The sequence below is a fragment of the Chinchilla lanigera genome, unplaced genomic scaffold (assembly GCF_000276665.1).
Source record: "Chinchilla lanigera isolate Chin_1 unplaced genomic scaffold, ChiLan1.0 scaffold00033, whole genome shotgun sequence".
NCBI classification, from domain to species: Eukaryota; Metazoa; Chordata; class Mammalia; order Rodentia; family Chinchillidae; genus Chinchilla; species Chinchilla lanigera.
Window position 1 is genome coordinate 10,677,739 of NW_004955434.1, and position 26,458 is coordinate 10,704,196.

General features: G+C 40.6%; 1 protein-coding gene across 1 annotated transcript in view; it reads left to right on the forward strand.

The window, feature by feature from the left end:
• The window catches only part of Kdm4c (lysine (K)-specific demethylase 4C), a 354,066-nt gene that overhangs the window by 31,215 nt on the left and 296,393 nt on the right, over positions 1 to 26,458 (forward strand). The window contains exons 2-3 of the mRNA XM_005388674.2: positions 7,966 to 8,126; positions 20,037 to 20,212. Of these exons, the coding sequence (XP_005388731.1) occupies positions 7,983 to 8,126; positions 20,037 to 20,212 (320 nt within the window). The 5' untranslated portion in view covers positions 7,966 to 7,982. The remainder of the gene's footprint in view (positions 1 to 7,965; positions 8,127 to 20,036; positions 20,213 to 26,458) is intronic.

Below are 26,458 nucleotides of genomic sequence, written 5' to 3' on the forward strand. Positions count from 1 at the left end.
CCCTTGGGCTGTGACTACTTGTTGGATCTTTCTTGCACATCTTTGTTTTCCTGAGAAACCACTTTGAGGATGCCAACATGTATTGCAGCAGCCACCGATGATCTCCTACCAATCTGTCCATAACTCTGTAAGGTTTGTATTGCTCCTATGCTATTTCGTAAATGGATGTATGTTTGCTACTATATGTTTTCAACAACAGCCATTGAGAATAAAAAAACCAAAAATAAAAAACTTCTGTTTCTTGGTTCGGAGAAATAAAAAGAAAGAAGACCTGGGGATTTAATTGTAATAGCATGAGTAAGTTTAATAATAACAAAGTGTATGCCAAGAAAAACATCAAGGAATAGAAAATTTGTAAACTGGCTTCTGAGAGTAACAGGGATTAGTTGTTAATCCAAAAAGGAAAGGAAAATGTTCAAAGATGGTCTATATTACTAATAAAGAAGTGAAATTTAACACGAGATCTTTTTTGCTTTTCATAGTGGCAAAGATTTACGTAGTTGGATGTGGTAGCTACTTCACCCTATTTTTACTTTTATGAGGATCTGTTTTGATGGTGGTCTGACTCTCACCCTGAGCTAACTAGGTCTCTACTATGGCTGCGTGGGTTGTGGGTGGAGCGGGTGTACAGTCAGGAGGGCAGGGTGCTGGAAGGGGCAGGCTGTGTTCCCAGACCACTTAGCAAACTAGGTCAAGGGCTGATGTTCATGTTTAATAGCTGTTCATTTGCTGCATGCTGTAACAGTGTCCGTCTTGGTGTCTTGTCAGAGCTATCGTTCTGTGTCCCAGACCCGAAATCTTTTGTTCGTCTCCCTTCTGTCAGGGCATTTTGTGTGGAGTAGATGGAATCTGCAGTCTGCTCACGCTGCGCCGCCCCCGCCGGTCCGAGCTGCTGTTGCATCCTGCCTGGTTATTCCGCTGCCGTCTCCTTCCTTTCCTTGCTTCCGTCCTTGTCCGTTTTGTCACAGCCTGAACTGACTTGGGAAGCGGGAGGCAGCGCACTCCTCTGCCTCAGGTCCCCTAGAGGGACTTCCCTCAGGGAGCAGAGTTGTCTCTTGGCAGGGAACGCTTGCGCCAGTCCTGAGAACTGGAAAGGTAAGGGGAGAGGCCCGGGGGTGCTCCTGTCCCGCTCAGGGTAAAGGCCAGGCTCCTTTTCTCCAGTCTCATTTCTCAGCCTTCTCGTCTCCCTTCCTGATTTCTCACCGTCCTCACCCCTTCTCCCTTCCTGCTCGGGCCTGGGGATCAGCCATTCTATACTGAGCTATATCTGCAGGCTTGTTTATTTTTTTTGTTTTGAGTCAAGGTCTTGCTCATTTGCCCAGGCTGGCTTCGAACCTGAAACCCTCCCATCTCAGCCTCTTGGGGGGCTGGGGTACAGGTGTGCACAGCCATGCCCAGCTTTTTGCTGTTTGTTGAAGAGTCCAAGGGGTTCCATCCATGCTTTGGCCTCATCCTGAGCTACTTGTCCAGTATCTGTGTGATTAATTTCCCTCTTTGAGCCCCTCCTGAATTTCACCTCCTCTGAAACGCCTTCCTTTGTCTATATGAAATAAGCACCTTTCCCTTTGCACTGGTTTCTTCTTGCTACTACTTATTTATCACCTGCTTCACTCCATTAGTATTGAGTTTGTTTCATTCCCTGTAGAGTGCTTGCCTAACAGGTATTCAGTGACTGTTTTTCTTTTCTTTTCTTCTTTTCTTTCTTTCTTTTTTCTTTTTTTGAGACAGAGTCTCCCTGCGTAGTTTAGGCTGGTCTTCAATTGTCTGTATAGCCCAGGCTGGCCTTGACCTTGCAGTAATCCTCCTGCCTTGGCCTCCTGCATGCTGTGGTTACAGATCTGTACTGCCACGCTGAGGTCTAATTTCTTCTTTAATGGCTTCTTCCTCAGCCACTCTTGTGCTTTCGCCAGAGGTAGGGAGTAGGATGCTCCATTTTATGTACCAAATGTTTCTACCCAGGAAATCTGTGGGCTTCTTCCCTATGCTCATAGCTCAGATTTTTCTGTTGTAATATTCTTTACCAGCTGAGCAAATGAATCTGTTTTCGAAGTAACTTTCCTGTGTTTGGGGGTGGTGTTTTCCTTTCTCTGAATTTGATACGAGATTGTGTAAATACTTTAACATTTTGGTACTCGTTCCTTCCATCACCTGGCAAATAATTATTGCAGCAGATATTGAGCCAGGGTAGATGCCCGGGCGTAAAGAGATGGAAAACCTGCCTTTCCCTTCCCAGCTGATATAGGAGGGGATGGCAGGTGTGCCAACAGCTGCAGTAAGGAAGGCAGAGAGGCAGGTGGGTACATGGGTGGCTCCTCAGGCCTGGGACAGAGGGTTGGGAATCTCAAGGCTGGGTGGGAGATGCCAGGTGAGGAAGCCAGCAAGGGCTGCTCCAAGGGGAGGGGATCATCTTCAGAGTCACAGAGAGTGTTACTTGCTAGAGAAGCACGAGCCAGTGTGTACTGTTGGAGTGCATAGTTCGTCTCCTGTGCTGAGTGTTTTGCGTTAGTGTATTCAACCAACCATGGATCAAAGATATTTTAAAAAACACTTTCCATTTGTACCGAATGTGTGCAGACTTTTTCCTTATCATGATTCTGTAATGAATTGGAGAGGGAGAGGGAGAGGGAAGAGTCGGGGGGAAGTGAAAAGAATAGAACTGGGTGTGGTGGCGCACGCCAGCAATCCCAGCACTTGGGACCCTGAGGCAGGAGGATTGCCTTCACCTCAGCATAAGCCTGGACTGCGCAGTGAGCTGAGTGCCAGCCTGAACTCCAGAGTGAGACTCTTGTCTCAAAAACAAAACAAAACAAAATAAAACAAAAAAGAATAAAAGGAAATGAGATGTGTTATGTCCATGTACCAACTCCCCATGATCGCTATAATCATTGTATTGCAAATGCATCCTAAAAAAAATGAAAACTTTTTTGTGAAGAAAATATAACAACTATTAATTTAGCACCTATATCATATTAGATATTATAAATTTAGAGATAATTTAAAGTGTAAAGAAAGATATGTATAGGTTATTTGAAAATATGGTGCCATTTCATATAAAGGACTTGGACATTGTTGGATGTCAGTGTCTTGGAAAGTCCTAGACCAGTGATGGCGAACCTTTTAGAGCCTGCATGCCCAAACTACAACCCAAAATCCACTTAATTAAACCTGAATACTGAGGTTTTAGTTTAGAAAAAACAACTCATACATTAACATCTTTTGTCTTAAAAGAAAAGCACAATAACAGAGCTGTCAGTGATACAAACAACTTTTTATTGAATGGTAGAAATTTGCATTTGGTGTCCTGCGCAGTTAATGTGATCCTGCTGTTGTATGCATGCTGATCATTTGTCAGGCCTTGGCTCATCCCTCGTTAGTTTGAAAGCAACACATACAGCACTAAGGGCATGTTCATCTTTTTCTTGTATCGGATTTGATATAATTCAAAACTGAAAACAGCTGCTTAGAGGCAGAAGCTCACCCAAACAAAGTAAGAAAAGCAATCTCCAGTGCTTGCATTGGCTTAAATTGTTTGACAGGGAATTCCACATAAGAATTTCATTTTCAGAACTACCAGTTGTGCTGTCCTTTGTCATCCCTTCACACTCTATATTAGGTGTTGCTTGCAGGTCATAGAATTTATTTTTCCACATAGAGCTTTCTTGAAATTCCAATTGCATATCTAGATTTCCAAAATCTAAACCTTATAAATAGGAAAGATCAAGTTCTTCAAATTTGACTTTATCTGGAGAAGTAAAACACTAGGTTGTCTCCTTTTATAGAATTGTAAAACTCTGTTTCTAAAATTCTCCTTTGTAGCTGCTAAAATGCTAGAAAATTCCTTATAGATTTCCTGATAGCTTGTAGGATTGTCTGCAAATGTTGTAGAATTTTTACATTTGGACAGTATTTCAGCTGCCCACTTTCATGGTCTCTTTCAAAAACTTGGAGTTTTCTCTCAAATGTTTTGATAACATATTTTCTCTACACCTTGTAGTTTTTTTTGTTCGGTATATTGAAGTATAGTGCAGAAATCTGTAAAAAACATGACTTGTTACAAGCCAGACCACATCAGTGGGCTGTGGATATTCCAGCTGTTTTTCATTCGTACACAACCTGATTTCATCCAAACAGGCTACAAATCTCTCCAAGACGCGTCCTCTGCTCGGCCGTTGTACGTAAGTACAGCATTATGCTGTGCATGAACCCCATCAAGAAGTGCTTGAAACTTGAAAATGAAGAGCATCAGCCAAGTTGTAATTCACCTTTTTTGTGATATCTTTGAGGATTTTGCTGCTTTTTTTGCTGCTTTGCCTGGCACAAAGAGCTTGATGTGTAATACAGCAAGACTGAATGACTAGATGTTTTGCTTCTTTAATAAAGAACTGTGTGAAACCAGGTGTTGCCCTCACCATGCACGGTGCCGCATCACTAGTAATTGAAACCACTTTTTCTGGTCTTACGTCTTAGGACAAAAAAACCTCTATCACAGCATCGTAGATATCGATCCCTTGTGTTCTTCCTGGCAGAGACACCAGCTTCTCCAGCTCTTGTCTCATGATGTCACCAACAGCATAACACGAAATTACTGCTAGCCTTGCATGCTCATATGTGTTTATGCTTCCATCTAAGCACATGGGGTAACAGGCTGCCTTTTGTAAGTCAGTGGTGAGCTGCGGACTTACATCATTAGCCATGCGGAAGACTCAATCGTCAACGGTATTTTCGCAAAGTGGCATCTCAGAGATGCATTGCATAATTTTACCCTTGTTTGGGAAACCATGAAAAATAGAATTGCTCCCAGACAATATGACCGCTGTGCTAAAACCACCCCCCAGCAAGAGACCTACCTCTGTACAGTGAAATTTGAAAGCTGGCACCCGTCAGATGATTCGTTTTAAAAAGATGGATGCAAAAACTAAGATAATAGGAATGGTATTTTCTTAATTTCCTTCAAGAAACTCTTTCCTTTTAGTTTCACCAAGTTTGGCAACACTTTTGTGGTTGGTGTCAAAGTGTGGTCTGACACATGATGTCCGACACACACACTTTCATGACAGAATATATAGCATTTTCCCATCGTGTTCAGTTATTCTAAATGACTCTGTCCCGGCCTGTAGAATGATCTTCCACTTTCTGTTTTCAGTTTGGCTTTCTGTACTGTAATCATTTTTTGGTGTTTTAGACTTGGAATCTACAAAAACACAAAATTAGAAAGAAAATGAAGCCTCCGATACAGTAGGACTTCATGAAGAATTTCCCATGATTCTGGTTGCAAACCGAACTGGACAAGAACCAAATCACATTTCCCCATAAGGTCAACATTGACCCTGACCATTGGATTTGATTTGGTTCTCATCGAATTTTTGAGATCAGAATTGTGGAGAAAATTAAGTTTGTGAACTGAGGTACCACTGAAGAAATCTACCCCTTTCCCAGAAATGTTAACACTGTGAGTGAGCACTAAAGAACTGGATATTTCCCCGCATCAACAGTCTGTGGCAGTGATTCTCAGCTGGGGCTCTTTTTGAATTTATTACCACCAGCACATGGGGGCAATGTTCCACTGGCCACCAGCGTTTGTCTTGCTCTGAAAAAAATCATCTGAGTGCATTTTCCACCTTTTGGCGGCTTCTGCTAAAATCACCGCCAGTCCAAGCAAATATGTATATAATATATAATATGTTAACCTATATGGATAGTAGTTACCCATATATATTAATATAAATTATATATATATATCTTTGCTCTTTTCATAAATTCTTCACAAACAACCAAATATGTCATCGCCTGGTGCAGCGACTCCTTTCTGAGCGTGTGCATTGCTCCTTTGTACACTGGTACCTGATTTTTGGCAGCTGGGTGATGCTGGGGCGACTTGGCTTGCGTGCGGAGAGAGGGTGCTGTGCTTGCTGCGGCCTGTGTGCCAGAGGTTCACCACTGACGAGAGCCAGTCCTCCCCGGCTGCTGTAGGATGTAGGCAGTGGTGTGGACGAGGCCACATAGGAAAGCAAGGGCCGGATTTGGGTGTTTCTGAACTGTGTGTTTATTGTACAGAGTGAGAGCTTACTCTGCAGGCTGAGGATTTGATGTGTGCACCTGTTTGTGTGAAGGGAGACTGGCAGGAAGTAGTCTGCAAGGTTTTCTCTTTTATGCTCCCTTCCTGAGGCAAAGAAAATTAGACTCTTTTCTGCTGTGTATTTGTTAATGTAGCTCTCTTCAGAGAATTTTCCCCTAAGGGGTGGCACACTGCAGTGTGTGTGTTTCTGATACACAGCTCCATACACGTGCGCTGTAAGCTGCATGCTCCTGTGCACGTTCTCCGCGTGCATGAAGACCACATCACCGCCAGCTTGTAACTGCGCACTGTAACATGTCCTCCCCTTTCATGCACCATATTCCCCCCCCCCCATTTTCCTGGCAGGCAGATTTAATTTATTAAAAGGAACCAGGTACGGTAGCACCTGCCTGTGATCCCAGCACTGTGGGAGACTGAGACAGGAGGATCACATATTTGGGTTTAGCCTTGGCAATTTAGGCTCTATCTCAAAATAAAAAAATTAAGGGATAGGACTGTAGCTCAGTGCAAGGGCCTTAGATTCAGTACTGGAAGGAAAACAAATAAAGGAAAACTTGGTCCCAGGAGGATCTGTGGCTCGAGTTGTCAGATGCCATTTGGCCTCGTTACCAAATCTGCAGGTGGTGTGGGTTGGGACTTTTTTGCGGCAGTCACTCTCGTGCTTCTTACTTACCTTTGCTTACTGTGCTTAGTACACATTTGTTGAAGGAACCACCCCATTCATTGACAGCAAGATTAGGTTCATGTTTTTGTAGCAAAATATGCTTTCTTCGTTCATATTTTTTGAGGCAGGGTCTTGGTATGTAGTCCAGACTGGTGTACTCGCAGCACGGTGTAAGCTAGCTTGAATTCACGATCCTGTCTACCTCCTAAATTGTCCAGGCTGGGCTCGAACTCACAATCCTCCTGCCAAATGCTGAGGTTACAGGTGTGAGCCACCACACTTCTTGACCCTACTCGTGTACTTCGATCTCCTGTAATACTAGCTTCTAAACTCAAAACATGAGTTTTGAGTTCTCACTGCAATACTTCCATGTATCTCTAATGCCTGGAATTTTTTCTCTTGTTTGGCCAGTTTCTATACTTCTTACAGGTGTTAAGAAAGGGACAGCGATTTTTGATTCATCCAGGAAGAGTTGGTTGGTCCTTCCTTTGTATATTTTTCTTTTCTTATTTTTTGAGACAGGGTCTCACTATATAGTTCAGGCTGGACTTGGACTCATTGCATAGCACATACTGGCCTCAAACTCATGGTGATCCTCCTGCCTCAGCCTCCCAAATGCTGGGTTTATAAGTGTGTTCTACCACACCTATCTCCTGTGTATGTAACTGAAGTTTGTTCAGCCTCTGGGCAGTGAGCTTGGAAGTTGAAGAGACGCCTTTCCCCTTTTCTGTCTCTGGTCCTTTAGGCTGGTGCTTGGTGGTTTTGCTGAATGATTGGTGTGTAATTGTTACAACAGGAAGGTATGTTACAACAAACTAGAAACATAGCCGAACCAACTCTGGGCTAGGGATGTTGAACATCCTCTAAACTTGGACAAGGCCTTTCTGCAGGTGCGTGTATGAGTGAAGGAGCCTTTCAGACACAGGAGCAACATTTCTTGTGAACTTGAAATGTTGGAAAATTCAGTTTTATTTTGAAGGGCTTTGAGGAAGCTGGCAGTAGAGCCAGATCAGTGATTCAGTGCCAGGAATAAGAGCTTGGCAGTGGATGACTTGTCAGGAGGACAGGAAGGGATGTGGGACTCCCCCAAGAATGGTGGAAGGGAGTTCTAAGTAACTAAAGGAGCAGAGTTTCTCCTGAGTGAGCTCATATGCTATTTGGGAGAGGAGGGACCTGATCTTAAGCATACTAACTCGTGCTGATGACCGTGTCCTCTTCTCTGCAGAGGCTGACCTAGCCACCATGGAGGCGGTGGAGGCAGAGAGTCCCTTGAACCCCAGCTGTAAGATCATGACCTTCAGACCCTCCATGGAGGAGTTCCGGGAGTTCAACAAATACCTCGCATATATGGAATCTAAAGGAGCTCACCGAGCCGGTCTTGCCAAGGTGATTATGCTGAGATCTTGTCACAAAAAAGATCATTTGGCCTTTAAGTTATGCTCTTAGTCTTCGTGATATGGATCACCATTTCATCCAAAAGGAAGTATTTGCAGTACTGGTGTTCTTCTTACCTGTGCGGAGGACTTGACTTTCCTAAAGAATAATTATTTTCTTTCAACTTCTTATCCACATGGATGGAGCACTTGACTTGCTTACAGGATAATTGTTTTATTTCACCTACTTATAGTAGGTTGTGTTCTAAGGTGACTGCTGCTGCTTCTGCTTTTCTTTCTTCTAAAATCAAGGGTGGTTCTTAGAGCCACAGAGATCCAAGTGTGGGCTTCAGAGGTGTTGAGGTCCTTGCAGTTAGTTTCCATCGGATTCTCCTAGACGGTAACATTAACCTAGGGCCTAACCACTAGTCCCCTTCTCTGTCTTCCTTGCTTCTTCCTCTTGTGTGTATGTGCTGTCATTGTCATCGTTGTTTTGTTCTTTGAGATGGTCTCACTATGTAGTTCAGGCTGGCTTCAAACTCGTGTTGATCCTCCTCCCTCAGCCTCCTGAATGCTGGGACTATTTTTTCTCTTTTTCTCTTTCTCTTTCTCTTTCTCTTTCTTTCTTTCTTTCTTTCTTTCTTTCTTTCTTTCTTTCTTTCTTTCTTTCTTTCTTTCTCTCTCACTTTTTTTCTTTCTCTCTCTTTCTTTTGCTTTTTCTGTTTTTCTCTCTGTCTCTGTCTCTTTCTCTCTTTCTCTCTGTGTCTGTCTCCCTCCCGTCCCCTACCAATGGCGAGTCCTGAGGCCTGAGCTTCATGCATGGAAGGAAGAGGAAGGTGGTCAGTGGAGTTAGCACCCAGTGAGTGTGGGGAGGTGCAGAAGGTGCACATGGTGGAGTTAGCTCCCGGTGAGTGTGGGGAGGTGCAGAAGGTGCAGATGGTGTTGCGCTTGTCCAGGGTAGTAAAGCGTCGGGTGTTATTGTGGGCACAGTGAGAAGCATCGACAGGCTGGAATTCAGTGGGAGAGGCAGATGTGGTGGTTGTTTGCTTATTTCTTCTGCTATTTTTGTGACTTTATTTTGAAAGACCACACTGGGTTCCATGTGAAGAGTGAGTTTTTCGGGAGTGGGGCAGAGAGCTCACAGGAAGTCTTGTCAGGGGTGATTGTGTTTATCCAGTGGGGAGCTCATGGTGCCTGTGATACAGGAAAATAAAAACTCCCAACCTGAGCTATATCTGGGACGAGTTCGTGTTCTCTAAAATCAAAGAATGAATTTTAGGAACAACAGAGGTTAAGAGCAGAATATATTTATTGAGGGAAAGAAAGCTTTTGTCCAAGAGAGGGACAGAAGGGGCCGAGTGGGCTGCCAAGGACCTTGCCTTTCCCAGGGACTTTATAGAGCACAACCCTGAGGTGTGGCCACGGTAGGGGGAAAATGGGAAATTACGAGGTGGGCACGAGGTGGGACAAAACTATGGTCAGCCAGTAGGATTACAAGTATAATTGTTCATGTAAAAATTGAGTAAACTGGGATCAAATAGGGACGTGAGTCATGCAGCAAGCGGGTATGAGTACAGAACAGGGGCTTTTCCTGTAGGGGGAGGGCTAGTGACTCTAGCTTTTGAAGGTGGTTGCTGCCTATTTAGAATATCAATCCCTAGCTGGGCGTGGGTGGTGGTGCACGCCTGTAATCCCAGCACTTGGGAGGCTGAGGCAGGAGGATTGGTGTGAGTTCGAGACCAGCCTGGGCTACAAAGTGAGTTCAAGGCCAGCCTGAACTGCATAGGGAGACCTTGTCTCAAAAAGACAAAAAAAAAAAAAAGAATAATATCAATCCGTGATGTTCACCCCTAGGGAGGTGTGTGGGTACATTTGTTTAGTCCTTTTGTCTTGAGGTCTGGCCCACAGGTATCTTGTCTTTCGTGTTGGCTCCTGTAAGGGCCTGGCCTTGTCTTGACTGCCTATAATATTTCTGTCTAACTCAGCTGCCTATGACACCTAGACTAGTGAGAAAGGAGAGAAGTGGTCTTTGGTTTACGTGTTTGAAAACACCTTTCTTATTCTTACAGGTGGTGCCAGGTAATATCCTTAAAGGATGATGCTAACGCAAAGACTGTTGGTATAGACAGTATGCTCAGGGTCAGGGGTGTTCAGCGTGGCGCTGAGGACTGCTTTGCACATTTGGGCTCCTAGATCCACAGTCAGAGCTTCGAAAGAGGATTATCTGTGTAACTCATTCATTCTGTGACCTGCAACCTGAGATGGTTTGCACGTCTTTTCTATAATGGAAATTGATACTTATTTATTTACTTATTTTATTGGGATTGAACTCAGACCTTCATAATGAGCTATGTCCCTAGCCATTGACTGATTGATTGATTGATTGATTGACAGTGTGTGATTAAATTGCCCAGGCTGAGACTGAAATTTTCTATCCTGCTGCCTCTCAAGAGTGCTAGGGTTACAGGTGTCTACCGCCGCTCTGACCCTTTGACAAAGGGGCGGAAATACTTTAATTTAAAACTTCCCCTAGGAAGAATATATTTTATTGTACTTCAGTTTATTCTTTTTATTAGTTTTTTTTTTTTGTTTGTTTGTACAGGGTCTCACTGTACTGGGTGCTGGGATTACAGATGTTAAGTTTATGATCAGGGTTTCTGTAGACTTATCAGTTCCCCATGTAAATCCCTGAGCCCCAGTAGGCCCTGTTGCTGGGCTGAAGCACTCGACTGGGAAAGGTTCACCTCGGACTTTCCATTTTTGCTGTACAGATGGGTTAGGGTGGAGAGCTGAGGAGAGAACTTCCGGAACAGCAGGGAGTGGTGTTGCTGACCTTCTCCCAGTTCCTTACTGTTTCTGGCGTCTGTTCCCAGAGGAGTGTCATTTTGTTATGTGTCCTAAGGGTTAAAGTTTCTTTGAGAAAAGGCTTAAAATTTGAGGATATTACATTGAGGGTTATATGGGGTAGGTAAAAGTTGATAAAGGAAGATGGAAAATGAAGAGAAAGTAAAGGTTTGTAATGACTTCTTCAGATGAGCTATCCTTACCGTAGTTTTTTTTATTGTGTCAGGCTCATTTTTGGCATACCAACACTTCAAGATTATGTGTGGGCAGAAAAATCATCCTTTGGTTGAAGAGAAGGTGTTATTTCAGAATAGTTGGGCATACACACTTTTGATCATGAACTTGGAATAGATTAGCAAGAATTTGGGCTGTATTTGGACAGAAGGGAGTCAAGGATGACTGTCTCTCACCTTCTTTGGGCTTTGAATGCAGCCTCGTCCTACTTCCTGCCCCTTTGATTTCTTGTGTGCGCCCAGGTCAGCAGAACGGCTTTTGGTGGAGTAGCAGGGTTAGTAACTTTAGGAGAGGAAGGAGCAGCTACCCTCACCAGGGAGCTGCCAGGCACATACAGCTGGGTTGCTTCTGGCATTCTGTAACAGAATAAAGTCGGTGAGAACTACAATTCAAGACACACCCGAGTCCAGAGCAGCCCTCCCCTTCCCCCAAAGTGAGGATTAACATTGACAGAGTTAGAGCTGTGAATTTATGCAATCCTCTGACAGTTTTCCTACCACGTACACTAGGAATTAAGTGAACTAGTTATTTCTAATCATTTTGTCACGACACAGAAATTCAGCTTCCTGTTTGTTCTGGAAGTTGCAGTGATAAATACACAGAACTGCGCCACATTGAGTCTTATGGTAGAAATGAAGCCTGTGTGGGGTAGAGCTGCTTTGCTTTGGGGCCAGCCCTGGGGAGCAGAGCCACCGGTGCGGTTCTTTGTTACTGCGCTGCTGACAACATTTAATGAGTTGGTCTTAGTTTAGGATTTGGACAATCAGCACTCCCAGTGATAGTGACTTTGGCTTCAGGTTATAGTGTATCTTAGTTTTCCTCTAAAAATACCTTTTAGATTTATACAGTTTTTTTTTTGTTTGTTTGTTTTGTTTTTGTTTTGTAACTGGAATTGAATTCAGGACCTTGCGCTTGCCGGAAAGGCACTGGATTTATACAGTATTTCAATTTCGATTTAATTTTTATTTATTTTTCTTTTTTACCACTTCCTCAGACTTCATTTTATTTTAGTGTTTTGAGACAGTGTCTTGCTTTGTGGCCTAGGCTTGTCTTCAACTCCTGGACTCAAGAGATCCTCCCACCTCGGCCTCTTGAGTGCTGGGAATATGGACAAGCACCATGGTGCCCCGCTGGATTTAGGTTTTACTTCTTGAGTGAGAGGTTTGATAGTCGGATGGCATCTGTAAAGTTAATGGTATGAGTGGGGAAATGAAAGAGAGTGACAGCGTCTTTAAGTGTGACACTTGCACTGCTTATTGGAGGGAGATTATGATGCATATTTTTCATATAAGGAGTAGGACCAGTTTGTCCCCAGTGGTATCTGAACATAGACTGCTGAGGCCAGAGTTTGTGCACATTTTGTAGCTCTGTGACAGTCCAGAGAAAGGCTTCTCTTCCTCCTTGGCCCTTCCTCAGTGAGGGAATAGTGGTAGGCAGATGATTGCAACAGCAACTTCCTTCAAGGTATGCTGTACACATGCAGGTGTAGCTGGACTGTTCCCTGAGGAATAGAAGCCAGCCTGGATTTGGGTGTATGGTGATAAAAATTGTGAATTCCGTTTTGATATAATCAGGAAGGTAAACTTGAAGTGGAATAGATTTAGTTAATTTAAATTCATCACATGTAAAGATAGAACTTCGGAATTTTTTAAAGATCAAGTATGTTATTCTTGCGACTATTTCTTATGTAAGAAATTCTGATGTTGTAAAATTTAAAATTGTAGCTAAAAAATAAGATTTTTGTTACATGCTTTGTTTGTTTGGTGATGGGTGACAAACCCAGGCCAGCCTTAGGTATGCCAGGCACACACTTCAGCACTGAGCTGTTCCTCCAGTTCCTAAATTTACAAGCTTTCAGAGTGCTTATTTTGAGTTCTTTTTTAAAATTAATTTTATTGGTACACATGTTATTTGTGCAGGACGTAATCATTTTGGGGAATCGCTGCACGCACGTATGTGGCGTGTTGTGTTCATATTTAGTTCCCTGTCTTCTCGTCTCTTTCCCAACTGTAAAAGTCTGCCTATTTCCTGTCACCTCTTCTTTATTGTACTTTTAAATTTATTTATATCGTGAGTTTCTCGTGTAAGCAAAACCATGGGATATTTAATCTGTATGTGTAATTCACTTAACTTTGTGGTCTCATGTTTCATCCATTTTATTATGTCTCAGCTTCATCCTTCTTTATGACTGCCATGTATCACGTTTTCTTTCATTCATGTGCAGATGACGTCTAAGCTGTTCCAGTAGTGTAGCTGTTGTGACCTGTGCTGCTGTAAACATGCGTACACGTGTATCACTATAATACGCTCTTTTTAACTCTTTTGGGCAGAGGTATCCCTGGACTTTTTTAATTTTTAGTTTTTTGAGGCATCTCCACACTGATTTCCATAGTGGTTGTACAGTACTAGTTTACATTACCACCAACAGTGTAGAAATGGAATCTCAGAGTTGTTTGGATTTTCATTTCCCTAGTGGCTAAAGATGCTGAGCATTTTTATTGTATACTTGCTGCCCATTTATACTTTTGCTTTTGAGATATGCCTGTTCTTTTCATTTGTCTATTTAATTGAGTCATTTGCTTTTTGGGCCAAATTTAAAAAACCTTTTTGTTTTGTTTTGTTGTTTGAGACAGGGTCTATTTATGTAATTCAGGCTGGCCTTGAACTCACTGCCTTGAACTCACTGTGTAGCTGAGAGGAGGCCTGGAACTCATGGTGATCCTCCTGCCTCCACCTCCTGAGTGCTGAGATTACAGGCATGTGCCACATTACAAGCCCAGTGTAATTTTTTAGTTTTTTATTTGAGCTATTAATCCTCTATCAGAGGAATAGTCAGCAAAATATTTTTCCTTTCTATAGGTTGTCTTTTCAGTCTATTATTTCCTCTGTTGTACAGAAGATTTTTAATTTAATATAATCCCATTTGTTGATTCTTGGTGTTACTTCTTGTACAGTTGCAGTTCTGTCCAGGATGTCTTTGCCTGTCCCGTGCCTTTCTGTTTTTTTCTTCCAGCAGTTTGAGTGTTTCTGTGTCTAGATATTTTATCCATTTTGATGCGGTTTTTTAGTACAGGTGACAGATACGAGTCTAGTGTTGTTCTGCATGTGAGTAACCAGTTTGCCCAGTGCCATTGTTAAGAAGGCTGTTTTTCTCCAGTGTATGCTTTTTGCCCCTTTGTCCAAGATCAGAGGACTAAAGACACATGGGGAATTCGCTGTATCTTGTATTCTGTTGGTCTATATGTCTATTTTTGTGCTAGTGCCATGCTGTTTTTATTACTGTGGTTTCATAGTATGCCTTGAAATCCAGGATTGTGGTGCCTCCTACTTTGCTCTTTTTGGTCAAGTTGCTTTGGCTAACTGTGCATCTCTTGTGGTTCTTCATAAATTTTAGGATATTTTCCCCCCTAGTTCTGTGAAGAATGTTGTTGGCATTTTGATTGGACTCACATTAAATGTGTATATTATTTATGGGAGTATGACCATTTTGATATTAATTCCACCTATCCAGGAACAGGGGGTATCTTTACATTAGTAAATGGCCTCTTTAATCTCTTTCTTCAGAGTTCTGTAGTCTTCATTATAGAAGTCTTTCACCTCCTTGGTAAAGGTGATTTCTAGGTATTTTTGGGAGGTCCTGTGAGTGTGATTATTTTCCTGATTTCTTTCTCAGTGGGTTCATTGTTAGTATAAGAATGCTAGCTTTGCTTCTCCCTGCTCTCCTCTCCTTTCCTCTGTCTTTCCTTTTTGAGACAGGATCTTGCTATGCAGTTCAGGCTGGCCTTGAGCTCACTTTGTAGCCTGGGCTGGTCTTGAACTTGCAACAATCCTGTCTCCCAAATGCTGGGATTACAGGCGTGCACCACCATGCCCGGCTTAGATGGTAGAGTTTTATTGTCTCAGTTATAGCTCTAGTCAAGGTTTTTATGTATGGTGTCAAATTCTGTAAGTCATATGTGTCTAGGAATTTATGCCTTTCAGATTCTCCAATTTTTTGGAATATAAATTTTTAAAATGGTTTTTTTTTTTTTTTTCTTTTACAATAGTCCTTTGAATTTCAGCACCTTCTAATTTTACCTTTTTCATTTCCAATTGCACTGATGTGAGTCTTCTTTTTGGTAAGTTTAGTTAGAGATTTAGTGTACTTGTTTATCTTTTCAAAGAACCAACTTTTTTTGAGTTTTGAAGGAGAATCTCTTTACAGTATTTTGTACAGTATAAACAAAATTTCTTTCTTTTTTTTTTTTTTTGCTTTTCTCTGGTACCGGGAACCGAACTCACGACCTTGCACATGCCAGGCAGGTGCTTTTGCCACTGAGCTTAATCCCCAGCCCCCAAAATTTCTTTCATAATATGATAAACATACATTTAGTCAACTTTTTCATTGTTCAACAAGACCTCTGAATTAAATTTACATTTTGCCTTAAATATTCCACAGTCCATCCGTGTTGTTAGAATTTCAGTCTGACACTATGGTATTTCTCTGAAGGACAGTTTCTGGTCAGTGATCAAATTTCTACTTCTTGATATTCAGCCATTTTTCTTGATCTTGTTTCCTTGATCCATAAATGCCAGATTATTCAGTGAATTTATAATAAACTTTCAAGAGGAAGGGAGATTTCTTATTATTTGTCTGAAGTCTTGGCTTGTGTTCGTGTTATTAAACAAAACATGTGTCCACAGCTTAGCTACGAAAATTCTCTTAAAGATCTTCTTTGCCAGTGGCTCTGTGGTATGGATCAGTGGTGGCAAACTGGCATGAGCATTATTGTCTTTTTCTTCTGAGACAGAAGATGTTAATGTGTGAGTTGTTTTTTTCTAAACTAAAACTGCAGTGTCCAGGTTTTAATTGCAGTGTTGGCACTTCGCAATAAATGAGTGGGTTTTGGGTTGCAGTTTGGCCTTTGAAAGGTTCGCCATTTCTGGTGTGGATCCTGAGGTGTGCACACCTGGCAGCATATGCTCCTAAAAGAACCAACTCTTTGATAGTCATTAGTTGCGGTTTTTTTTAGCCTCAATTTCATCTCTGATCTTTAGAATGTCATTCCTTCTACACATTTTGGATTCGGAGTGGTCTCATTTTTCTTGCAACTTGAGATGCATCATCATGTTACTCAGCTGGGCTCGTTCTGTTTTCTAATGTGGGCGCTTACTGCAGTAAGCTTCCCTCTTGGACCTGCTTGCATTGTGTCTCACAGGACCTGGTATGTGGCATTGCCATTGTCATTTAATCACAGGAATTTAAACAGTTCTTTCCCTACACCTTCTGTGACCCCTTTATACTTTAAGAATGTATTCCATTTTTAATCTTCATGTGTTTATGTAGAGTCCGATTTCTTTTGCTCTTAATTTCTAGTCTTATTCCATTATATCTGAGAGGATATAAGACATTTCAATTCTTTTGTATTTAAAAGTATGGCCTAAAATACAGTCTATTTTGGAGAAAGTTTGATGGGCTACAGAGAATATTGGTTGTCGTGTTGTTAAATAAAATATTCTGTAGCTTTTAGTTAAATCCATTTGTTCTGTCATGTGATTTAACTCTGGTATTTCTTTCATTTTTAATGTTTTGGGGTCTGATTGACCTCATTGTTAGAAAGGGTTATTAACCTCCCCTCCCCATTTTGTCAGTTTCTGTTCTTTTATGTCAAGTCATTTCTGTTTCATGAAATTGGGTGCACCAACATTTGATGCATGTGTATTTATAATTGTTATCTCTTAGCTGGGCGTGGTGGTGCATGCCTGTAATCCCAGCATTGGGAGGCTGAAGTAGGAGGGAGGCCGAAGTAGGAGGATCGCTATGAGCTCAAGGCCAGCCTGCTCTACATAGTGAGACCCTTTCTCAAAAAACAAAACAAAACAAAACAAAAATCAAAACAAAATTGTTAGATCTCCTTGGTGAATTATTTCCTTTACCAATGTGTAGTGACCTTTTTTGTCTCTTCTGACCAGTTTTGGTTTGATGTTAACTTGGTCAGAGATTAGAATAGCTACTTCTATCTGCCTTTGGGGTCCAGATGTGTGGAATATTATTTTTTATCCTTTTGTTTTCTCTCCATGTGTTTCTTTGTGGATGCATTTAGTCTCTTGAAGGCCACATATGGTTGTGTTGTGTTTCTGATCCAATCTGCCAGTCTGTGTCTTTTGATTAGAGAGTTAATACCATTTACATTGAATATTATTATTGAAAGATAATTACCAGTTTCTGTTATTGGATATTTTTTCCAGTGCTTGATTTCCGTTTAACTACTCTTGCTGTTAGATATTATCTTTCCTTTGGGCTCCTTGATGGCACTGATGTTGTTTCTGTCTAGGATTCCCTTGAGTATTTTCTGCAATGCTGACTTGGTTGTCATGAGTTTCTTGTTTCTATTTGTTGTGGAAGGTCTTTATTTCGCTCATCAATTTTGAAGAATAATTTTGTAGGATACAGTAATCTGGGTTGCCAGTTATTGTCTTTTGTGGCTTGAAAACCTTCACTCCAAGCTCTTGTATCCTTTAGGGTTGTGTGGAAAAGTCTGCTATTCTGATAGGTTGACTATAAGTTATTTTGGCATTTTCAGCACATATGCACAGATTCAGGATCTTGGATCTGTTTTACAGACCAGAACTGCAGCTGTCATTTTCAGTCAGGAAGAATGTTACCTGTCAGGAAGATACAAAATAATCTAGGAGTAAATATTTTTTCTGTCTGTACATTTGTATGCTACTATATGAATGTAAGTGGACATTTCAGAATATTGATGTGATTATGTAGTTTTTAGTGATTACAGCAATGATTGTTGAAAATCAGTGACATATTTGTTATAGAGCATAACTGTGTTTACAGTGTATTTTAGGAGGCACAATCACAACTGGATGATAACTTTATTCCCAATAAATTTATATAGTGTTAAAGAATTACATACCTTCTGTGGATGTTTTATGAGTGCATGTTGTATTACAACATAGATTTTTTCTCTTTTAAACAAAAAAAAGGCTGTAGGGCAGGTGACAGGATAGGAGAAAATAATTATACACTCCCATGTGCTCTCCATATGTTTATATATATGTAAATCCAAGAATATTCAGAATATATAAAAGACCCCTATCATTAATAAGAAAAAAAACAACAATAATGCAGTAGTAAATTGTTCAAGAGACTTGGGTAATTACCTCACAAAGAGGATGTCAGTAGAGTCAGTAAACATACGAACAGATTTTTTTAGGTACATGCAAGTGAAATCCATACTTAGGTACAATCACACACTTACCAGAAAGGCTAAAATTAAAATGATAGTATAAAGTGATGCTGCAGATGTGTAGGAACTTGTACTCTAGTGTGTGAGTTGTTACAGCCCCTTTGGCAAAAGTTTGTACTATTAAATTTGAATTATATACATGTTTTGCCCCAGTAATTTCACTGTTAGTGTTGTCAGTGCATTGTTGTAATTTTAGAGAACCCTCTGTACGTGCCCACCAGAAGGTGTGTACTGGAATATCAGTAGCATTATTTGCAACAACCAGTAAACCAAAGTTGGTGAATAAAGGTCCCCAACCTATGAAAAGATTAATATTTATATGAGGAATACTAAATAGGAAAGAAAATCCATGAACTTCATTGCATTTAAATCTCATGAAATACTGAGGGAAATAAAGACAAACCTCAAAGAATATGTACTATATGATTGCATGGTTGTATATTTAAAAAACTTATATAGGGATACATACCCACACACAAAACGAAAGCCCAGTAAGGAAATAATTACCTTAAACACAATGATGGTGGTTGCCTCTGAGCAAGAGAGACGTGTTGGAAAAGGGTATTGGAAGGCTTTGGAGTTCCAGCAGTGTTCTGTTTTTATACTGGGCACTGGGTACTCTGGTATTTTCTTTCTAAGAATTCATGTAGTATATATTTGTCACTTATATTTTCTGTACGAGTTTTATATTTTTCAAGAAACTTTTTTCTAAATATTTGTCCTAACAAAATCGAAACAGCTTCTGAGTTGGAAACATTCAAGCCATAAATCATGACTTACTTCTAGCCTTCATCCTTTTTCATTGTAAGTCAGATGGGTATTTTTGACTATAACATTTTAGAATCTGTTCACTGTTAATAATTAAGTACTACTCTTTTCTACTGTGGGAAAACTGGTGTGCCGAGCCACCCCATATTGAGGTGGGAGAGTTGATAGCACACATCTCTTTCCAGCATGTTTAGTGATTGCTAGGTTCAAACTGGCCATTGTGGGAGTAGGTATGTCGTGGAAATGGGCCAGAGCTACATAGTTTCACCCATCTTCTTAGAAACTGGTTTTCAAACTTTGATTAGCACTCCACTATGCTATTTGCCATGTTGTGTTACGAGCAATGTTTTGCCATGTTTTCTTATAAAGAGAAGTAGTATCAGCTAAACAAATATTTGCTTATTTATCTCATTAATGCAAATGGCAAGGGTTATTTCAACTAAAATTCACTAAAATGAGCTTCTTAGAGGAAGAAATACATATATGCTTTTCTAGTGAAAGGCAGGGTAACAATGGCTCAGTGTGAGTTCTGATGTCATTGTGTCTGTTTGAATTTCTGTTCAACTAGTCTTTAGCTATTTAAGCTGCAGCAAATTATTTCTTGTCTTTAAATTTTATCATTAAATGAAGCTGTTAATAATACCAACTAAAAATCAGTTAGTACAAGTACGGTACTGAGTATAGTGAGTGCTGAAACTTTGCTGTTCCCTTATTGCAGATTTTTTATATATTCTTCATAGAGAGACTGAGAAATTCTTTAGTTGCGTTCTGTTGGCTATAAGTGCTAAATAACGACTTGGAATGTCTTCAAGGTGGTATTTTATTATTTTTTTTAGGTGATCCCTCCTAAGGAATGGAAGCCAAGGCGGTGCTATGATGACATTGATAATTTGCTTATTCCAGCACCAATCCAGCAGATGGTCACAGGGCAGTCGGGGCTGTTCACTCAGTACAACATCCAGAAAAAAGCCATGACCGTGAAGGAGTTCAGGCAGCTGGCTAACAGTGGCAAGTGAGTAGATCCAGCCTGCTCTTTGTGAATACTACAGATACATGTGTGATCATGATGGGGTGCTAAAACTGAAAAGCAGGGATCTCCCTCCTGTGTGTCTTTGAGTCCTCATTTAACTGTTTGTGTTTTGCTGTTTAGGTGGTTGCGTACCAACATTTAGTTTGCAGCTAAGTAAATTGTTCCACATTTTGTTATTATAGCTGTAAAGGGGTCTTTGTATAATTGAGTTGATACCAGTTTCTGATTCTATACAATTTTTTTTTCCCAGTCTTTTTGAGACAGGGTCTTGCTATGCAAATGAGGCTGGCCTTGAGCTCATTTTGTAGCCCAGGCTGGTCTTGAACTTGGCAACGATCCTCCTGCCTCAGCCTCCTGAATGCTGGGATTACAGGTGTGCACCACCATGCCCAGCTTACAATCATGTTTTTTAGGCAAACCTTTCTTCGAGTGACAGTGCTTAAGCCACACACAACACACACACACACAAATTAGTAATTTTAAAATAATAAAATCATGAATGAATTAGGTAACCACCATTATTAGTTATTTATTGCTGGGTAGGAAATCATTGCAAATTCTAGCAGCTGAGACGAACTCATTTTCTGAAAAGTCAGGGCTATGGGAGTGGCCTGGCTGGGTGGTTCTGGCTCATAGGCTCATAGGCTCGTGAGGCTGTGCTTAGAAGTTGGCTTGGCTGCTGTCATCTGTAAGAACTTCAGTGGTGCTCCCTTGTGAGACTGTTGGTGGAGTCCTCAGTGCTTGTCACAGGGACTGCTGCTCTTCATGTTGCGGTTGCTGGTTTCTTCTGGAGCAGATGGTCCAAGAAGAGTGCTATCAAGGTGGAGATCTCAGTATCTTCCCATATTTGTTCCAAGACAGTTGCCAGGTGCAGCTTATGCTGAAGGGGAGGAGAATGAAGTTCTGTTGCTGCTGCTGCTGCTTCCTTCCTTCCTCCTCCTCCTCACCCCACCCCGCTTCTTTTTTGTGTTTTGAGACAGGGTTTTGTTATGTAGTTCAAGGTGGCCTTGAATACATTTTGTAGCCCAGGCTGGCCTCAAACTTGCATCGATCCTCCTGCCTCAGCCTCCTGAGTGCTGGGAGTACAGGCATGTGACACCATGCCCAGCTAATGTTCTGCTTCTTAAAGGGAGGATTATTGAAGAATTTGTGGATATATTTAAAAATCATCAAGTATATTCTAGGTGTTAGTCCTCTGAGGAATGGCTGGCAAAATTTCTTCCCACTCTGGAGGCTGTCCCTTCACTCTGCTCGTTGTTTCCTTTGATGTGCAGAAGCTTTTTAATTTGATTTGATTCTGTTTGTTGATTCTTGGTATTATTTCTAATGCTGTTGGGATTCTCTTCAGAAAGTCCTTGCCTATGCCTATGTCTTCAAGAGTTTTACATATTTTATTTTCCAGCAGGTTGCTTCTGTTTTAGTATTTAGGTCTTTGGTCATTTTGATTTTAGACATCATATAGCAGTGATACATGCAAACCCGTGTTTGTAGTGGCACAATTTTTAATAGCTAAATCTTGGAAACAGTTTATATATATGTCCCATCAACAGATGAAAGAAAATATAGTATTTATTCATAATGGAGTACTACTGTGCCATAAAGAAGGATAAACTTGAGGCATTTGTGGGTAAATGGATCCACCTTGAGACCATGATATTAAGTAAATAAATCAGACGTACAAATTTAAATATTTCATGGTTTCTCTTCTATGAGAAACTCACACTACAAATAAAGAGCACAATAAAGGATAGATAATAGGAAATTGGGAGATCTTTTTCAAATGAGAAGGTAAGAAAGAGATGGAGTTGGGGGAGGGAAGAAGGGAAAAAGAATTAAAAATATAGAATTGAAGAAAAAAAAGAAATAGAGCTTTTTCAGACAGGAAGGGGATCAAGAGTTGGAGGGAGCAGGGAGGAATTGAGGGGACAAAAAAGAATTGAAATGTGTTATGTACATGTAGATGCCCCATGATAAATGTAATCATTATGTACTTAACATGTACTAAGACAAATATATGATAAAAAGAAAACAATAAGAAATCATTACTTTCGATATGGTAAAGTCTCTGATGAAGACATTAGTCTGACCTAAATCAAACCAAACCCAGGTGATCAAACAAAATATAGTTGCCCATATTCTCCAGATGGGCATGAATGACATGAAGTCTTTGGATGGATGTAGCTGCTGTCTTTTTTGTAGGAGGGAGGTGTTTAGGCAGGACCTAAACAGTTGTACTACAGTTGTGTAGTACAGGCTGGCTTTGAACTTGCTGAGTAACAGCCGTGGCCTCAAACTCATGATCCTTGTGCCTCAGGCTCCCAAGGGCTAGGATTACAACACACCTTGTATAGCCACAAAACCTTAAAAACAATAGTATATTTGACGTAGTTTGGTAAGCACACAGTGGGACAGAACTTGAAGAATCTTACCTTTTTGTGTTAAATTCCAACTGTGGAGTATTCTGGCTATTCCAAAAGAATTACAGATTTTATATTTAATTTCAAACTCCTTGAATTTTTTTGGAAGGCATTGGTAGTCTCCTATTCTTTCAGATCTTATCAGAATATGAAACGTGTGGGCTGGGAATGTAGTTCCACGGTGGAGAGCTTGCCTAGCAGGTCTAAGTCCTTGGAGGTGCAATGTTATTGAGGCAGGAATGCAGAGGAAGTTTTACCTGTACTGCATCTGGTGCAAACCATTTACTGTGCTCTCTGTCCATCTCAGAGTGCCCATTTCCAGTGTTGCTCTTGAAGTGTTAATTAGTTCACTGAGTGGGACTTCTGCTTGGTTACCATGATGTTTCCAAGGGTAATTTGCACTGCAGAGTAATCAGATTATATTTACTAAAAACATTCGTTAATACTCTTGATAACCAGAAGTAGCACAGGAAAGGTACGAAATGTGGTTTTGAAGGAAGATGAGGCTGCAGTGGTTGTTAGGAGCGGAGAAACTTCTCTTTGTAGGTGCTGTCCAAATGGACTTTTGAAGGATGGTCAGAATAAATTTTACCAGTTACAAAAGTAACACGTTTATTTAAAAATTATAGAAATATGTTAAATATATTAAATATAAATTATATATATGAATATTTAATTCATAGGGACAGTCCTAGTTATTGATACATGATGATTTCAAATACTAAGAATTAAACCTTGAAGTCCTATATTTTCTTGTCATAGAGAAACTTTGGTAATTGCTACTAGCCCATTTGATCATACTGCTATGGACTCTTTTCTATTATGAGGGAATTTATGTTACTAGGAACTAATTTTATTCACAGCTTTGTTCAGTTTTTCCCTGGGTGGCTTGATTGCACATTGACTCTTCCCGAAGATAGCCTTGCAGATGGCGTTGTCTATTCTTTGCATGCGTACTATTCAGTGCCCACAATATGTGGGTTATGATAGGTGTTTTTACAATAATGTCAATTAGATAAATAGTGTCATATAAACTAAAATGTAATTCAAGTGGTATGAATTATTAGTAGATTATAAAAATTTATTTATTGACAGAATGTACCTTCTTTTTTCATGTACATTTTTTATTTTTGGGGGGATAGGAATTGATCCTAGGGCTTTACATTAAGCTACACCTCAGCCCTTTTTATTATTATATTTCATTTAGAGATAAGATCTCACTAAGTTGCTAAGGTTGCCCAGGCTGGGCTTGAACTTGCCCATCCTTCTGCCTCATTCACCCAGGGTGCTGGGATTACAGATGTGTGGCACCAAACCTGGCTGCAAGCGTGTACATTTCTTCGTACTCTTTTTTTTTTGTGTGTATGTGACAGGGTCTTGGTGTGTGATTTAGGTTGGCCTCAAACTCATGGTGATCCTCCTGCCATAGCCTCCAGAGTGCTGGGATTATAGGCATGTGCCGCCACTCCTGGCACATTCTTGATATTCTGGAGTTATGATTGATTTTTAAATGTTCGTTTTAGTCATGACATTTAGCCGTTATGCTGAACTGTCTGAAAGATTATTTCTGTGTTAAATTTTATTTCTTTGAAGTCCACTTACCGTTTTTGGATTAATTTTATTATATGTTAAAAATGCCTCTGAAGCTTATATTTTTATATTCTGCCACTTTTATTTGGAAATTTATTTCAAATCCTAGTGAAATAGGTTTCTAAGTACAAGCGGAGGCCCTTGCTTGTCGGCAGAGTTGCAGTGGGATGGGATGATCTAGTCTACACAGCCCTGTGAAATGTCCTGAGTGGGGCTGAGTGTCCTGGGGTTTCATTGTCTCTGTTTCCGTAGTGCATGCCTTTGTGTAGGTACACAGAAGCTACACAGTGTGCTTGGGAGAGTATTCTCATGTAGGGGATTGAACAACTTGATCCAAAGAAAACTAGAGACTGTCAATATACCTAGCTGTAATCTAAAAACTTGCGGAACTGAGAAATGTATTCCTTTGTGTTGTCTCTCTTACTGATCTATATTCCTTCTAGGCACAAAGATGTGTGCTTCACATAAGTATCTGATGGATCTCTGTCAACAGCTCAGCTGTTTTTAGAGGCATAACTGAGTTCCAGGGCAGTGCAGCTCCCTCTCCAGGGTTGGGTATCTTTAGAGGGTCACATCTGGATGTAGACCAAAGCAGCCTGGTGCTTGGCCTGTGACAGTGAGTTCAGTGTTCTGGGCAAGAAGGTGTGTGAGACGCAGTTTTGACAAAGGGTGTGTGGAGCAAGTGTAGCTGTTTGACAGGTCCCTTAGGGTTAGAACCTGCAGCCAGGATTCATCAGAATCAGGTACCAACCAAGTGAACTGGTCGCTTTTTAGTTTAGACTCAGCAGTTATTTCAAATATTAAAGGATTTTATAAATTAACCTCAACAGACCAGTGCCAAACTTACCTCTCTGTTTTTGAGTTATGAATTTTGAAAACCCAAGAAGTTTCTCTAGAAGCCCTAATAAAAAGCATCTATTTCACTTCTCCTGTGTGCTCTCCTACAGTCAGCTCTGGGGAGTGGAGATGTGCACTTACCTTGTGACCTGACTCTGCCCCTGGTTAGCTTTGTTAGCTTGTGCTCGGGCTCTGATACTAGGGAACCTGCTGGCAGAAGTGTGGGATGATGGCACCCTAAGGGAGCTTTCATGCCCACCCTTTACTTTCTGGCTGTGCAGTAAGTTTCTAGTGTTCTGGGTAAGTCAGAAAATCACCCTGTGTCACAAGTGCAGTTGTCCAATGAAATTGTGTGGTACTCTTGGTCATTGTATAAATAACTGAATGTCCAGCACACTTCACAGGGATGGCTGCTGCTGCTAAACAACTTTTTTCTCTTTTCTTTAATTATTTTCTGTTTGTGTCTTTGCTTATTCATCAAGAAGCAATTTTTGTGATAAGATTATTATTAAAATCCAAATAGTACAGAGAAGTGCTTTCATTAGTATGTAAGAAATAACTAATATTAATTTGGTATATATTCTGGCCATTTAATGTATAATTAGAGGTATCATTTTTCACATCTACAGAATCATAGGATAGTAATCTGTATAACCTGCTTTATTCACTTGAAATATTTTGATGTCAGGACATAGAAACATATACCTTAAATTGAGTGTAGTGGTACATGCCTGTAACCCCACCATATGGGAGGCTGAGGCAGGGTGATCTCCTGGACTACATAAATGTCCTGTATGTATTTATTTTTATTTTTATTAGTACAGGTTTGCAGTACATCATGATTACAGTCCTCATGGGGAGCTGGTACATGACATAACACTTCCTAATTCTTTTTATATTCCCTTCCCCTGCCCCACCTATGCTTTATATTTATTAAAGCTGATTATTAGTTGCTGGATATTTGCTTGTGTTTTCCTGGGTCATCAGCCATTGCACACATTTCTGTGTTGGCAGGATGGATCTCTAGATTTTAAAGTTAAGAGTATATATTTTTTGACTTTTGATATGTGCTGAAAAATTCTTGAAACAGTTGTATCAGCTTATACTACGAGTATGATTGTGTAAAAGATCTTGTCTTTCCCCTTCCATTATTATGTTAAACATTGCTTATCTAATAATTGTAGTGTCTTAGCCTAGTTTTATTTTCTTTGATTTTAAAATTTTATTTTTTGAGACAGTGAATTGTGATGCAGTTCAGGTTGGCCTTGAACTCACTATGTAGTCCAGGCCTCAAAACCATGATCCTCCTGCTTCAGCCTCCTGAATACAGGGGTGTGCCATTGCACTTGGCTAGTTATTTTGATTTTTAGTGAGGTTATCTTTT